Below are 17185 nucleotides of genomic sequence, written 5' to 3' on the forward strand. Positions count from 1 at the left end.
CCTGAAGATGGGCTTTGTTCTTACAAATGACTCAACAGGTAAGTTCCTAAAAATCAAATAACAGCACATAATTGAAATACTTGCATTCCAGTTCTCAGGTTACCTTGAGACGCTAGGGTCTTAAATAAAAAAAAAAAAAGAGCTGGAATGAAATCATTCAAACATTTATATATCAGAATTAAAATGCTGAGTTCATAGAATAGTTTGGGTTGGAAGGGACCTTTAAAGGCCATCTAGCTTAACACCCCTGCAATTGGCAGGGACATCTTCAACTATATTAGGTTGGTCCGAGACCCTGACCCAGAATGTTTCCAGGGATTGGACATTCACAACTTCTCTGGGCAAGCTTTCACCATCTTCACTGTAAAAAAATTCTTCCTTATATCTAGTCTGAAGCTACTCTCTTTCAGATTAAAACTATTACTCCTTGTCATATCAAAACAGACTCTGACAAAAAATCTGTCCCCATCTTTCTTATAAGCTCCCTTTAAGTATTAAAAGGCCACAACAATGTCTCCCCAGAGCCTTCTCTTTTCCAGGCTGAACAATCCCAACTCTCTCAGCCTGTCTTCATAGGAAAGGTGGTCCACTGACACCTAAAATCACAAGCCAAACAATATTAAGATGATAAAAAGCAGTTACCTTCAATGAAGGTCCCCGCAAATTTAGACCGTGGCTATTAGACTGTTAAATTTCATTTTCAATAAAGGCAAATAGGAAAGAATGAAATTAGGGGAAACTGCAAAACAAATCCAAAGCTACCACATTTCGGCTGTGTAGGGTACAAATAGACTCCAACCACACAGTAGGTTTATTAACTTCTATTGCATAGAATGCAGCTTCACAGGTGACAAAATTTCAAACTCAGAAACTGCTGTCTTGTAAAAACATACCTGACTATATATGTCTACCTCATAGCTAGCAAGATTTTAATCTGAGGTGCCAGAAAAAATCCATCCTCAACCAAGATGCTGAAAATAGCAAGGAAATGTGCTTGTATTTATATTTGAAACTTGATCTGTATTAAATAATTATTAAACTATTTGTCATTGGCTGAAATGTTACATTCTCTAGTCAAAGCATAACTTCAATGAATTGTCATTAGAGTATCTCCTTCCCCTTGTAGATTTCCCAAGGAATTAGACATCCTAGTTGTGTGCTGTTGAGCATGTTCCCAAGCACAGGCTTTCTACAAAAGTTTTAGTAGCACCTATGAATCAGACACATATTTTCAATCAAGATAGTACTGCAAAAATATTCTTGTTTCAATACAATTAATATTTTCTTAAAGTTCCAGAACTATTATTTTGAAAATGAGCATTTGTATAAATTCTAATCACAGACATGATCACTTGTTAAAAGTCTGAGCAAAGAACAAGCTGAAATTAGACAGATCCAAAAACAGTTTTGTAAAACCCTGTCTATGAACTCTGTCCGAAACTGAAAGGATACTTTCTGAAGAAACAGTTTAAACCCCAACTGTTACTCTGTCTTTCAGCTGCCTCATTATTTGATATAATTCTGTGACCAACGAGTACAAGAACATTTATAAATCCCCATAGATTTTAGACGAAAAGTATCTCAATTTGCTTGCACTAGTCAACCATCTCTTTTGCTCAGGAAACAGCAGTTACTTTCACAGAAATGTTGTTGGGTTAGGATATCTTATTATGACACGATAATGTGGTATGAAAATGCTTCAAATTAATATGATTAATTTGATTTCAGAACAAAATTGTTTTATCTGGTTTACTACAATACATTTATATATACATTTCCTCTCTCTGAGGAAGAAAAAGTTTAAAGCAATTGTTCTAACAGAAATCTTAGGACAGTATCCTTTTACTAAATTTAGATTTAAAGACTTCTCATATTCCATAAATATTTCATGGGGCATTTTACAAAGAAAACATGACATTAGTTTACCAGCCTTCAACTGTACAAGCAATTACTGGAGTTATTACCCACTACACCTAAAACACATGAGGGCAAACAACCAAGTCTACAAGTATTTTTCTTGGAACTACAAGATCATCATTCTATCCATTACAAATGAATAAAAAATAAGAAATATTAAAGGAGTTCAAAATTTCTATGTATGTATTATTCATTTTTGATACAGCTGTTATTTCATTGAAGTTACTATAAATGGCTACATGAAGTGATGGCCTGCATGAGCAACTCCACGATAGATATGATAAACTAGATTTACATGTTCTATGTTGCTATAACATAAATTCCTTGGCTATTTTAACTATACAAAGCTGGAAGATTCTTTCAAAAGCATAGATGCAAAGAACTCCAGCTCCCCCAACAGCATGTTATAATACAGGCAGTACATATAGAAAATAGCTTTAACAGAGGGCTTGTTATTACTATGGCAACCACAGCAACTGGTTTTCAAAATGAGTAATAGCTCTGTTAGGCACTTCATTAATTTTTTTTTTAATCAAACACGACCCTTAATCTTCTCAATGGAACAAAGAGTTATTCTGAATGCTGCAGGAACAGGAAATAAAGTCCAATGCACCTTTGTAAATACAGGGTAAGGTCCTTTTCAGAACCTTTACTAGAAAAGAGTAGGAAAGTACATCTTGTCTGCTATTTCACATAAAAAGTCAGAGAAGCAGAAGCAGATGAGGTTGGTGTTAAAAGGTACAAGAAAGCAAATGATTAGGAAAACTAAGGCTAAAGGAAGATTCTTGAAACTGCTAAGACCTGCAACAAGTGAAGCCAGCGATGGAAATGATGATAAGTAACAGAGAACAACTGTGGCAGAAGCAGATGTTGTTTTCCCTAGTTCTCCCAAAACATTCAATTTCTCTGCATCATCAACTGTTTTTATTTTTACATTAATGCCATTGAAACAGTCTCTAACTTTTCAAGCAGAACTAAGAGAAAAGCTTTTAAACCCTACTCTGAATGTTTAAAAAAATTGCAGCTATTACTGATTTAATTATGAGTCTTTACTCCAGCGGTTGCATTGGAAATATTATTTTAGTTTAGCTATACATTAGTTTCTATTATATCAAATTCCTGTAAAATGCTAGCCCTTAACCTCTAATCCACAAAAGTTTTTCTCAGTTAACTGCAAACACGCATTACATCTCCAGAGTAGTTGTCCATTGTAACTAAAATACATGTGAGAGCACACCTAACTAACAATCTGCATCAGGGAGGCAGCACAGCCCAGCCTGCTCCACTATGATTACCTCCCCAGACAAGTTTTACATACATCTTCCAGTTCTGGGCATGCTGCTAATGAAGTTACAGTGACTTATGCTCCTATTTTATTAATAGTGAAAGACATGCTGGCAAGAAAACCTAAAGGATTAATTATACTTCCTTGAGCCTTCGTAAACTGACTTACAAGCTGTATGTGCCACTCATTACAATATGTACATTGCTAATCTTGATGTCCAAAAGCTTCAGGACTCGCAGGATGTTCAGAGTTCCCAGTAGTCTTGTTGGTGACATTCCTGGTAAATTCCTCCCGCCACAAAGTCTGCAAGACATCATGGGAAGAGGCAAAGCTGCTCCCTCGGTCTATAACTTCAACAGAGAACACTGAACCTCTCACCCAAGTCTATTTTACTGGATAATACAGATTTCACCAAGTGTAAGTTCAGCTTTAATGATGCTATCAGGTAAGGAAAGGAGACAGCACATCATAAACAAAAAGCCATACAAACACAAAAACTACAAGAACATCTCATCATATAGTACCTCTCTTCCTCCCAGCTCATCCAGACTAAAATACCCCTCTTCACTTTATTGCTCACCACATGGCTCAGACTCACAGACTGTTTTAGAACACCTCAGCACAAATCAGTACAATGATCTTCTAAAAATTCTGCTAAAACTTTAACTGACACAAAAACACCCTTTTAATTAATCAATCTTGCAATTTGGAACAGAATGCTGTCTAACCCCATTTTTTTTTCTATGATCAGTTAGTGGTAACTATCAAGGCAATTTTGTGTGTGCACAGGAATTTGAATGATAATTTAGGGATTTTTTTTTTTTTTAACAGTAACCCCTTCACATCAGCTGAACTTAGGGTCCCACTCTAATGTTCTACATCCAAATCCACTTGGAAACACACATAGAACAGAACTCCGCTCTTCCTTAATGGAGCCATGAGTATAACGTGGGAGTTTTAAGGACTGTGCTAAGAGCACATTTCTTTTTGAGCGGATCAGTAGTTTTAACCTGAAATGTTCACTGTGGACTACCACACAAAAAGAAACAGCTTACTCTCTAAGCTATTTTAATGCATTTTCATACTAACAAAAATCACATAGATCTTCAATTTATAGGCAAGAAGTCCAGAAACTCAGAACCAGGGCTCATCTGTGTCATTCACAATGCCTCTTATCCATTTTATTAATCTGAGTCATACTTGAATACCAAAACTCTTAACAAAAAAAAAAAAAGGGAAAGCTTTAGGGTACAGGCTCCTTTTTCCAAACTGAGAAAAGGGAAAGATTATCTTGTTTATTAATAGGAGCTCCAGCTGTTCAGTCTTACTTTTTTTTTCTTTCCGTCAATAAAAACTTAATTCAATGATAGGTGGTGCTTGGAACACAGTAAGGAGTCCTCGCTCAAGTCAAAATTAACAAATCCTTGTTAAAAGATAACAACATTAATCTACATTTTTTCTACTTGAAAAAATTTGATTCCAACTACAATTCTTCTGTAAGGCCTTTGATACAGACCCCCACAACATCCTTGCCACTAATACTGGAGAGATTAGTTTGAGGGATGGGCTATTAGACGGATATAGGCACACAGTCAGCTCCCTATCCAAGGAGTTACAGTCAATGGCTCAACTTCAAGTGGAAACCAGTAACAAGTGGTGTCCCACAAAGGTCCACACTGGGGCCAATACCATTCAGTATCTTCCTCGATGATGCTGACAGAGGGATGGAGTGCACACTCAGTAACGTGGCAGATGACACCAAGCTGTGTGATGCAGTGGATTTGCTGGAAGGAATGGATCCCATCCAGAGAGACATGGACAGGCTTAAGATGTGGGCCCAGCAAACCCCAAGAAGGTCAACAAGGGAAAGTGTAAGGTCCTGTACCCGTACTGGGGCAATCACTAGAATCACTATAATCAGCACAGGTCTGGAACTACTGTGTAAATCAAGGATCTTAAAAAAGAAGGTAAATACATCCTGAAGAGACAAACTATGCAAAATCTTCTCAAAATTGTTTCAAGAATCTATTATTATCTAGTTACAATGAAAAACCATAAATTACATTGAAATATTCCACTAGAATAGTAATCGGAATAAATCTTTACTATTACATGAAAATACAAGTTATGAGACCAACCCACAGAAAACAGGAAGACAAAACACTAATCCTGCAAAAGTAACTAAAAAAGGAATCACTTATGGATATTTAGCATTCATTTCTTTCAGAAGATTCTGGATTTAAAAAAAAAAAAGTTACAAAGTCTACTGGTAGAGTACTGCCCTTTTTTATTAATTTTTTTTATTAGCTAAATAGGAAAGCATGTTTTGTAGGAAAAAAGCTAACTAGAACAGAACAAGAATCAGAGAGGACACCTCTAGGTGATAATAATTTGAAAAGACAGATATGACTAATGGCACGTCACACGAAGCAGCAGTAGGACACATTCACTTTATACTATATATCAACAAACTGAAAGGAGAATAAGCCCTCACATGATCAACTACAAGTAACTCACAGCTGCAGGAGGCATTAAAATTCTAAATGACATGGATGTAGTAGGAGCACTGAGATAAATCACTGTGTAGCTCAGTGCAGATAAATTAATGAAGCTGGGAACAAAATTAATCAAGTTCATTTCAATTAATGCATTTTGTAAAGTTATTGAAACTTTTCAATAGCACCAGTTTGGCAAGCAATTTTACAGGACATAACAGACTGCTGTTACAGAATACTAGATTTATGAGCCATAAGTGAAAGAAAAGGTAATTACTATGTTAGATCAGGTTTAATATAAATCTAGAATGAATGTGACCATGAATAGGAAAATCCTACTTTTCAAGTTGCTGCAACAATACATAAAGACCACTGGAATGGGAAAAAGAGATGTCTAACAAGTTTTCTTTCTGAATTTAACTTCTAGAGAACCACTCTTGAATTCTGTTATTATAGTACACAGAAACAACCAGCTATTGTTATGAGATAATCTGAGATTACAGCGTTATTAATTCCTGTAGAATTTCTAATTCAGTTTTGCTACCATCAGATTAACCATAAATTCAGCTATTCTTTACATGCTCTGTAAGACTTCACAACATTATCTTATTTCCATAGCAAAGGACTAGCTAAGAGACAGCACCCAACTCAGCAGCTAGTAGTACTCTCTGAAAAGGTTTTATTTTTTAAGATTTGGTTAGAAGGAGGAAGATAAGTAGATGAGTTTAAAAAAAAAGTACAATGAAAAGTGCTCTTGAATGTGTACAGCAGCAGGAGTAAATTTAAGCCAGGAATATTTTACAATTTTCACAGGTGCTTTTACAGGCTTTCTATTCTTTTTATCAAGGTAGTATGCAAAAAGGTAGTATGTTATTTTATTCAATTCAAGATTTGTCATGACTAAGTAGAAAAAAAGTCATCTTAACAGGCAAAACAGTTTTACAACTTAAGAAATTCGTTGGTTTCACTCTGAAATAATTAAATACTTGTGTTATGTTGCATAACAGTAGCATTACAATGTTATGAAGCTTTATTAAACCAAGAGAACATAGTACAGCAAGCTTACCACTGGTTATTGTCTGACTCAAATAAACATGTTTCTCACATCCAACTACACACTCATTAGCCATACATGTGTAAAAAAGCAGAAAAATTGTTGATTTGAAGATAAAGAAGGAGTTAAGCAAGTGCTTTCATCACCTAATTTTTAAATTGATATTAAAAACCCAGCATACATCTGCTGTGCTGAGGTTGCAAGTATGCAGTAACTTGTTTGTTGCTTCGTGAAATTTTATCAACAGTCTGCTTACACCGTGTTTGCACAGTAAACAGCTCCCTAAAACATTGTACAAGATTACTAAAAAACACAAGTTTAATACGTTTAATAGAATTAAACTTTAATGGGAAACCTGATAGACACAGCAGTACTGTTTCTCTAATATGTACAAAGCGGTCTGTTGAAGGAAAGAGAAATTTCTTCTCAGAAACATTCCCCCCACGCTGCTTTGTTAAAGTTCTGTGCCCTCCTCTTAAAGCAAGCAACTGTTTGCAAAAGATTCTGCAAGCCCATCTTCACTCAGTAATGCAAGGTCCATTACAAGGAAAGACAAGGCCTGAAATTAAGTAAGTCTACATCGAAATGACTGCAAGTCAAGCATAAGCACAAGCTGATTGCACAAAACTACTGTGAATTATTCCTGCTGAATAACCTGGCATGCAGTACCAGGAGCAGGAAGCTCTGCAGACACACAGACTCTACAGTCTACTCTGCAGCTGCCTCCTGAACTCAGCTGTACTACTGACAGTCCCACCCTGCTTCCAGAACGTGCACCCATCACCTCACACAGGGGTCAGTCCTCAAGTCCCCCTCCAACCAAAACTGTTTCTTACAATAGCCTCCTTCTACGAGCCCACATTTCTTGCAGTAACTATTTCCACAAGTTCATAATATCCAACCTGTGGACCAAACCCAACTCCAAAATCTGTAAGTAGTCTCCAATGGCTAAAATAATCTTCACTACCAAATTTATACACATAATCCATCTTTCTGAGAGTTTTCTTGTGAAAGAACACACTCTTTCACAACCTCTAGTTGACATACAAGACTAAAATTGCATTTTACACTATCTTTATAGGATAATGATTATTCGAGTGTGACTGAAAGGATTTAAACGTCATTTGTGTTACTTTGTATTCATAGTCAAAGTTGATTTCTCACATTATGATAAAAGTCTTCAATTGAAAATGTGTGTGATATGGCTACAGTTCCACAGATTACCTTACTTATATTTTGTTTTGAAAGCACTTGCTACATAATCTATTTCAACAATATGCAAAACCGTATCAAGGAAACAAACACAATAGAAATACTTTACTTCTGTTACTTCTACTTCCAAGCAAAACCAAGCCTAATACTTGCAGAAATGAACAGAAATATTTACAAAAATGTCTACAAGACTTACTAATTCAATTCATCATGACAAACAAAGCCCAACTATTTATGGCTCTAACACAAAACAGACCCACACATACCACACCACCACACACACACAGAACAAGCCAGTTGCAACAGAATAGCCACCTATCTCTACATTACTTACATAACTTTTAGCTTGGAGCCTATTACCTACTTTCTACCTTAGTACATTTCCAGTATTATTCTGAAGAAAAACAGGAAAAAAAACCACAAAAACCACCCCAACAACAAATTAAAAAAGCCACACACAACCTGTAACAGTTTCCCAGGCTACTGCTGTCCTTATAAGTCAAGAATACTTTTTAAACATAATCTTCATTGTAGCACAGAGCTAAACCAAACATCTTCCAAAAATGCATACATTAAAAATGCACACAGACATGCACACACCAGATTCTGGTGAATTGTGCATACGGCAATAAGCACATACGTGTTTACATATGTATATATGTGTACACACACTTTCTCTAATATATACCAATAATGCAGTCTAAGCACTACCATCATATGTGATCTACTCCTAAGAGCTTCATGATCATCAAGAGTTTGCATGTCATCAATAAGGAATTTATTGCTTTCACTAAAAAAAATCATGTATTACCTGTATATAAATATACATGATATATATATATATCTGTGTGTGTGTGTGTATGTATGTATGTATGTGTGATTGGACATATTCCAGATACAAAAGTCAAAATATCTGCATCAACAAATCAAAACTGGGTATAAAATTCTATTCACACGATTTCAAACTGTACTCATCAGTTTGCACACCAATAGAAAGAACAAGCTTCCCATAAACAGATGTAGAAAAGGCATTATTTAGTGGTTTGTACAAGAAATAATATTGAGAGCTTATTAGATATTTTTCACACTTTAATATCAAGGAAACATACTCAAATTTCACTTTCCTACATATATTTCAGTGTGAGACGTATAAAGTTCAATAGGGAAAAAAAAAAAACAAACCCAGTTTGTTTAAATAGCATTGACTAAATTCACCACAAGCAGGGTGACTGCACTGCTAATAAAAGAGGAAATTTTCTTCCAAAATTATTTTACTTTAATCCATAAATCTGATTTATTGGTAAAGTATTCCCAACTAATTAGACAGCAAAAGTGAAATGGATAGGTTTAAACTAAACTCTGTCTTTCCTCTGATTTTGCAACCTTATGTAACAAAGATTTCTACTGTTAAAATATTCTTAAGTTATGAGTTTTCATGTTGGTCAAAATCACAAAGGTCATAACATCTGTTAGATCAAAGGGCTAAAAAGTGATATTTGATTATTATTTTCAAGTTTATGTAAAATATGTTTTAACACCTCCTTTTATTCACAGCTGCATTTCATATGAATGTCCTATAACTCACTGAAGTGCTAAATCTCATCCAGTTGTGATAGTTTCCACAGTTGTACTTTCCTAGCATCAATCTGACAATAAGACACAGCATTGGGGGGGGAAAAAAAAAAAAAAAAAAAAAAAAAAAAGAAGCCACAACTCAGACTGTATTATATTGAAGAAGCCCCATGACAATGACCAGGCAAACATGCAATTTCTACCTCTTCCAGTAAGTTTCCTGCAGGTATCTTCTAGAATGGTCTACCTCAAAGACACTTCCTTTATTCATTATTTTGCCCTAAACTCCTAATCACCAAGTTCTCCAAATGCAGTGTACTAATTCTACTTCAGATTTTCACTTGGGATACAAAGCCATTTGATTCTGTGATACCCTCTCAGCACTTGTATTGACTATTCAGCAGCTAAAATCCAGTATACAAAGGGAACAGTCAAGTTATGTGACAATGCATTTGTTTTCTCATTGACTTGTTGTCAGCATTCACAGATGAGACACAGAACTACTGTAATCAGCCTGTGAACATGAAGAAGGCACACTGAGTAGACAAGCAGTAATACTTATATGCCTCACCGTTTTTCACTCCTATTTATTTCCAAGCACGAAAATAACTCTTATATTCCAAACTGTTCTGTTATCAGGCATTAACAATAAACACTGCTAATTATACTTTGGGTTTTTTTCTACAGAGATTAATCTAGTAGGAAGAAATAATGTGAGAAAGAATAAGAAGCCATCGAACACCCTAGGTATTAGCAGGATGTATGCAAATCACTTATTAAAAGCATGAGTACTAAAAGCTTACAAAAGAAAGAATAATACTGAAAGACCAGTTCTCAATGTTGAAAGGATTAGATTCTAAGCAAACCATGGCAGGAATCAAACTAGATCAAACAGGAAAATTCTATAGCTTAAAAATAATTTAGATGTAATTCACAGGTCCTATAAGAAACACTCACCAAGATCTGTATTTGGGCCAGCAAGTAGCTGCTTAAATTTGTCTAATCGAGATGCTTCTCTCTCAGTTAACGCAGGAGTAACTGAGGTGCTGTAGTCTGCCATTCCACTTGTCAAGGGAGGTATGGAAGTTTGTGGAAGTGACTGTGATCTCTGCATGGAAGAATTTTCACTAGCATTATCTGAAGGGAAAAAGAAGCATAGCAGTTAGCCTCAGCCAGTGAGAAGACTACTAATCAGTTGAACTTAATTTGTAAATTTAAAATAGAATTCTGTTTTGAAAAATGCAGACTCAAGTATAGCAGAAGTTTGGACTTCAAATTACTAGGATTCAGCAGAAAGAGCATTTCTCTTTGAAGCAGTATTCCACAATTAAAATACATCAATTAGAGATCATATTAATAGCAAGGCCAATGGATTTCTAAAATCTCTGTGTTACTAAAAGCTGTTTTCATTCTCCTTGCCATCCTTAAAAAAGAAATAAAACAAACTAACAGTCTTTGGGGTGGAATGTCTTGGTGTGACTTTATGATGTGTACCCCCTATCACCTGCTCTATGCCCAGACATGAATCCTGTGCTTTTTCTGTAGCTTTAAGGCAGACCTTTAAGAGAGAGTGGGGGGAAGCCGGTGGAATTCTTTTGGGGCTGTGTTCAAAACACAGATAAGCTCGCTGGCTTCTCCTGCCCGGCTGCTCACCTCAGCTCTCTGCAGCAGGGAAGAGAGTGACATTCTCCTGCTTTCTAGCTAGCTTTTTGTTCGTTAGATAAAGCAAGGAGTTTTCCTGGAATGTCCGTTTCTTCTTCTTCTCGTCTGGACTGTCCAACACCACCAAAACATCAGTTGGGAGACCTTACATCTCAGCCCGGAGGGGCCCAAGCTGACCCAGCTCCGAAGAGGACAAAGCCACACCCACAGAAAGGACTCTGAAATCTACCCAGGTTCTCTCCACAGCGAGAGGTTTTAATATTTAGCATTATTCTTTTCCTGTGCCAGCATGGTGTTTGTTAAATAAATAACTTTTTTTTCCTTTCTCACTTTTGCCCAAGGAATTTTCTTTCCAAACCTGGTGGGAGAGGGGCGGCTGAAACCCGCCTTCTTTGGAGGGGATGTTCCTCCCAGAGCGTTTCCCTTAATTTGTCTCAAACCAGGACGCAAACAAAAATCAACCATTGAGAAATCTTGAAATCATTGCAACTGGTTACTTTAAAGCTTATACACAAACCACGGAACAGATCACATAAGGGTGAATTTCCCAATCCACCTGCTTTTCAATATATTTTATGCAGTACTATTTTAATAACAATTTTTCAGAATAGTAGTATTACTATTAATTGCATACATCTTGGTGGATTTAACCAATAAAATACATTCAATAGTGGAACTTCCATCCAAAATTGGAGACTTTGTAAGGCTGAAAACAAAGAAAGCTTAATTATTCTTCCCTCATATGCATTACAATTTAGTAAGGCATGCAGTCTTCCTCTCAAATAAATCACTGGTGACAAACAGTATTTTCCTGCAGTATTAGTAAAGGGTTGGGAAGGGTTTCCTGTCTTACAGGGGCAAATATTGTAGCTCTCATCCTTCAACTTCCAACATCTTTTTCACTTTTCAACATACCTAATGAACTTGATGTATGACCTTCGCTGACTGATTTAACAAGCCTATTATCACCACATGCAACTGAAGTCAGCTGTGCAAATTCCTCTTGTTTTTCTTCTTGTAGATGTTCTTCCTGGAATTTATGCTGTTCTTGTAGCTTGCTGTGATTCTGAATTACTTTGTGAGCTGTTTCCATGACCACTTCTGTATTTAAGTTTTCAGCAGCTATTGCTAAGAGTTCATCATCATCATCTCCAAGATCCCAAGCATCACTTGTGTTACTTTCAAACTCTTGGAAGGTGCTGACTTTCTTCAATTTCACTGGAGTTGTAGGTGGCTTTGAACCTGCTTTTATCAAGCTGTTCAAAACCAAATAAACAATATTTAGAAAACTAGTAAGGAAGCAAAACGCTATGCATAGGACCAAACCCCAAACATTCATAGTTGAAACCATATAGGTAGCAAATATTTATCTCTCCCCACTCGTGTTACCACTACATCCACCCATGGTACCATACAGCTGAAGAAGTCTGAGAACAAGGGCTGTAAAAACTGACACTTTGTTGCTTTGAATGGAAGCTGAACAAATCTTTCCTTCCCTTTTCTTAAGAAAAAAAAACCCAACAAAAAACCAAACCAAAAACAAAAAAAAAAAGACCAACCACAAAGTCACATGAAAGGATTACTACTAGAATAGCTTATAAAATAGACAGGGCACATTGCACTGCTCTTGCTTCATACATTTCTGTAGATTTCAGCCGTTTCAATACAATTGCTGCATAACCGCACAGGAGCTGTAATCAAGTCATGGTCTACTCTTAAGTCATCATAACCAATCACACAACACAATCATTGTCATAAACAAATCAAGTCTCACCTTAAAACTCATTAAATCTATCACTCCTCCCCATTCAGGCATGCCAGCATGGATTTCCTTTGGAACTTTGCTCTTCTCAGAGGAAGGATACTTCTTCTGGTTACTAGTCTGAGTGGACCCTGATCAGCTCCCAACCTTTTGCCCCTCTGTCAGCACGCAGTGTGCGATATGAACCAAGTATCCCTCCCTAGCCTGGCACTTGATCTCACTTACAGTGATGCAGAGCAATCACATCTCCCTTCAGAACTGAGCTGAATAGGGTATAAAGTTGAGAGGATTTCTCAGTGTGTTCTCAAAAAATAGAGAAGTTACTGCCATTAACTTAATTTCGCTTTCACAGAATGGGTAAGGTGGGAAAGGACCACAGTGGCTCATTTGGCCCAACCTCCCTGCTCAAGCAGGGTCATCCTACAGAGAATTGCACCAAAATGGTTCTAGAGTTCATTTCTGACCTCCCTGTCTTTCTGCCTGGGCTAGTTTTTCTTTTTGCTGTTAAGACAAGGCAGGCAGAACTGCAAACCAGAAAAAGTTCTTACCCAGTTCTAATGCAATGCCAGTAATACCGTTTCTGTTACGTCTTACAGGAAGTAACTTCCCTAACAGGTGCTACAACAATTACACTTTTACCTGACTTGTCATCACTGTCTAAAACAGCAAGGTCTTTCTCCAATTCTGCCACTTCAAGCAATAAGCTTCCAGTTTTTTTGTTACTGGGCCTCTATACCTCCATATTTTGAATCAATTAATCTCATTTCTTTTAATCCAGCCCTTAAAATCACACATTTCAACTGTCTCCAACTCTGTATCATCTGAAAATTAACTAGAATGTTTACTTCTTGTACTCTTTTAAAGCAGCCCTTGAAAAAATCTAGTAGAAGCATGACATTCTTCCAACCAAATACTTTTCTTTAGAACACTTTTTTTTTTTTTTTTACTTTACCACAATTTCCCATGTATAAGATATTACAAATAAATAATAACAGCTGGCAATCTATGTTAGCTAAGATCTGAAAGAGCTGATTTGTTCCTGAAAATATGGTAACCACCAGGAAGTCACAAAGGAGAAGTCAGAACAGAGAAGTCAAGAAGATTATGACAAAAATTGAAAAAGGAAGATTAACAATAAACTTTACGACCAACAGGAGGAAAAAAAAAAAAAAAAAAGAGGAGACAGAGGAGACACAAAATATCTGGAATATTTAAATATTAGGTTAACTTACGTTCCATGCAATAATGGATCAAAAGGTGGATGCTGAGCTCCATACACATGTTGAATACTAAAGGAAAAGAAAGAGAGTTACCACAAAAATAATAAATATTTGGAGACTTTCTGTGTATTAAATAGTCAATAAAAAACAGAATTGAAATGTTCCAACAGTTCTCTGTTTCAAAGAATTTCACATACCACTAAAAATAATGAAGCTGCAATTGAGTAATTTAATAAAAATCATAGATTTGCTAAGCAGGAACTCTTTGTGAGACCTAAGCTAACTTAGGCTATTTTATTTTTCTAACTAGGAATTAAAACGAGAAGTAAGTTAACTCTGCGGTAAGAATCTACAAAAATTCTCTTCTCTGATTTCTCATTTCTTCATTTCTCTATTGCAAAAAATTAGAAATTCTCAAAGAAATATCTATAAAGATTTAATCTTCCATGTACCCTTGTCACCCAAAATCCAACCAGACAATTCTTAACCACTACTAAAGTACAAGGATAACAAAGCTACAGAAAAATGTAGACGGTGACAGGTTAGAGAATAAAAGCCCTAGGAGTATTAAAAGAATGCTTTGAAACAAATAAGCTTCCAAAGACAGACATTCACTAGCCTCTAACACTACAAAACAGCATGTTATTGTGTTAAAACCAAAACTCTCTACAAACTAAAAATTCATTACCTCCCAGTTATAGGATATAAAATTATTTTGCAAGTAAAAAAACTCGACAGAAGACACATCAAAATTTACATGTGGCTTCATAATAGAAATTACTGCTACAGAACTCTCTAATTGCAAGAGAAATAAATCATACACAACATTAACATCTACCCAAACCTGTACTAAAAACCACATAGGACACAAACATATGCTCCTGACACACCAAAACCAATCTCCAGACCATAACAATAAGTCCAACCTTAGTAAACCTGAGATAGAACCAAGCCAAAAAGACTGCAGTCATAACAGATTTTAAGGAAGTCTTAGACTTTCACAACAGGTGCAGCATTAACACCAGTGAAATTAGCCCTAATGGTGACTGAAAATGGTGGTTCATAAAAACTCTTAACGATTTTTATGTGATTCCATGGAAATAAAAAAGTCAGTCCCCCATCAGCCTTTCCACACAACCATACACCATCCTCTCCACAGCCAAGTTTCCTGCTCTACGCTCACATGACGGTCAGGTGTCACTGTCCATTTCCATACACACAGAACGTGCCTTTTCCTTACACCACTCTGTGAACAACTGCAATGGAAATCCACTCAAATACAAAGCAACAACAATCCTCTCCCTGCCATAAAAAAATAAATAAAAATGAAAAGCACATTCTCCACAGGGTCCTTGTTTTTCCACAAGCCCGCAGTTGCCTGCACATTAACTGCAACTATTTATAGACCCTTTGCAAGAGAGGGGGGCCAAAAGTGTTCTACCCTCAAGAGATTCAGCAAAGTTACAAAGAAAACACTTTAGAGGAACAATAACAGTTGGACTGAAAAAGTTAGTTTGTAACCAGAGAAACAAAACCGCTCCCAGTTAGCGCTTAGGGGTAACTGAAAATGTAAGAACGTAAATGATGAGCAGGACTATGTTGCTGAATTCAGGTAAAGAGTATAAAATACAGAGTTACTGTTCTCTGAGAACCACAAGTACACATCACTCTTACAAAAAGAATATAGAAAACTGTACTGTGAGAACAGTTTAGGGATGAGCCCAGAGTACATCACTGCTAAATAATCATCTGAACATGCATTCCCAGCCTGATGCAACAGTCAAAAGAGTTAATGTAACTCTGGGGATCTGTTCCCGGGAAAATCTTGAATTGCAGGATGTGCTTGTAGCTCCTTGAAATAATACAACGACTGGTCTGCTGTTCACACTTCAGAAAGAAAGTTGAGAAATTGACAATAATTGGAAATACGTAGCAGAAACTAAAACATGTCTCTATGCCTAGAAAATGGAGTTTCCTGCAAAGTATTTCTAAAATAGCATAACTTGCATCAAGTTTCAAAACAACCTAACTTGGCACTGCTGAGAACTACAAACACATTCTCCCACTCAAAATTTCCCGGTGAACACATCCCCAAGATAACGTTAACTCCCTTAATCATGGGGTCAGGCTAGAAACACACATCCAGATAATTATTTAACAACCTTTCTGATACAAGTTATCACCAACGCTTACTGACCACCAGCGATCTCCACCAGACAACTGGAGGTGCCCAGCACTGGAAGGCTCCGAGCACTGAGCTAACAGAGAACCGGGTCCGAACACGGACCGACCGGACACGGCAACGGCAGCAGAGACTCACAGGGCCTGCGATGTCCCTTTGGACTCGGCGGCGAGGGGGCAGGAACGCGGTGTTGGGGTCCCAGCGAAGCCGGACGGGCAGAGCCGCCCCCCCTGGCCCGGCCGCGTCCAGGGGCCCGCGACACCGACCTTCCCGCGGCTCCTCTCACCTGCCCGGCACCTTCGCGCCGCTCCGCTTCCAGAACTGCTTCCTGCCCCCGTCGCTCGCCATTGCGGCGTCACCTCATCCCCCTCCGCGTTCGCGGCCCCGGCCCCAGCCCGCTCCCTCAGGCTTCACTTCCCACCATTCCCTTCCACAGAAGCAGCACTGAGCGCCGCCATCTTGGGACGGGAAAACAACCCCGCGCCTCATTCGCCCCTGGCAGCGGCCCGGAAGTTTGAGCCAACCAGAAGTGAGATTGCTGCCGGGTGCGTCCGGTCGGGCCAATCGCAGCGAGGGGATGCTGGGGCGGACGGGGGCGGCCCCGGGAGCGGCCGCTGGGGTGGCGGCCCCGGCCCGGCCCGAAGCCCCGTCACGGAGGTTCCCGCGCGTGTTCCCCGTCCAAAGCATTCCTGTAACTCAGGGGTTATTTCGCGGCTCTGCGAGGGTGACGTGTTCAGACTTTAATCCTTTTTGATTGAACCATACAGAGCAATTCCTCAGAGTACTCCTTAGAAGTGCAAAACTCGCCTTGTAAGTGGATGGAG

General features: G+C 37.7%; 1 protein-coding gene across 1 annotated transcript in view; it reads right to left on the bottom strand.

The window, feature by feature from the left end:
- Positions 1-16798, bottom strand: part of TBC1D22A (TBC1 domain family member 22A) — a 146104-nt gene extending 129306 nt beyond the window's left edge. Inside the window, exons 1-4 of the mRNA XM_082280294.1 lie at positions 16648-16798; positions 14192-14248; positions 12113-12453; positions 10493-10672 (exon numbers count right to left, since the gene is read on the bottom strand). Of these exons, the coding sequence (XP_082136420.1) occupies positions 10493-10672; positions 12113-12453; positions 14192-14248; positions 16648-16709 (640 nt within the window). The 5' untranslated portion in view covers positions 16710-16798. The remainder of the gene's footprint in view (positions 1-10492; positions 10673-12112; positions 12454-14191; positions 14249-16647) is intronic.
- Between the last annotated feature and the right edge of the window lie 387 nt (positions 16799-17185).

The sequence above is a fragment of the Coloeus monedula genome, assembly GCF_965178545.1.
Source record: "Coloeus monedula genome assembly, chromosome: 4".
NCBI lineage: Eukaryota > Metazoa > Chordata > Aves > Passeriformes > Corvidae > Coloeus > Coloeus monedula.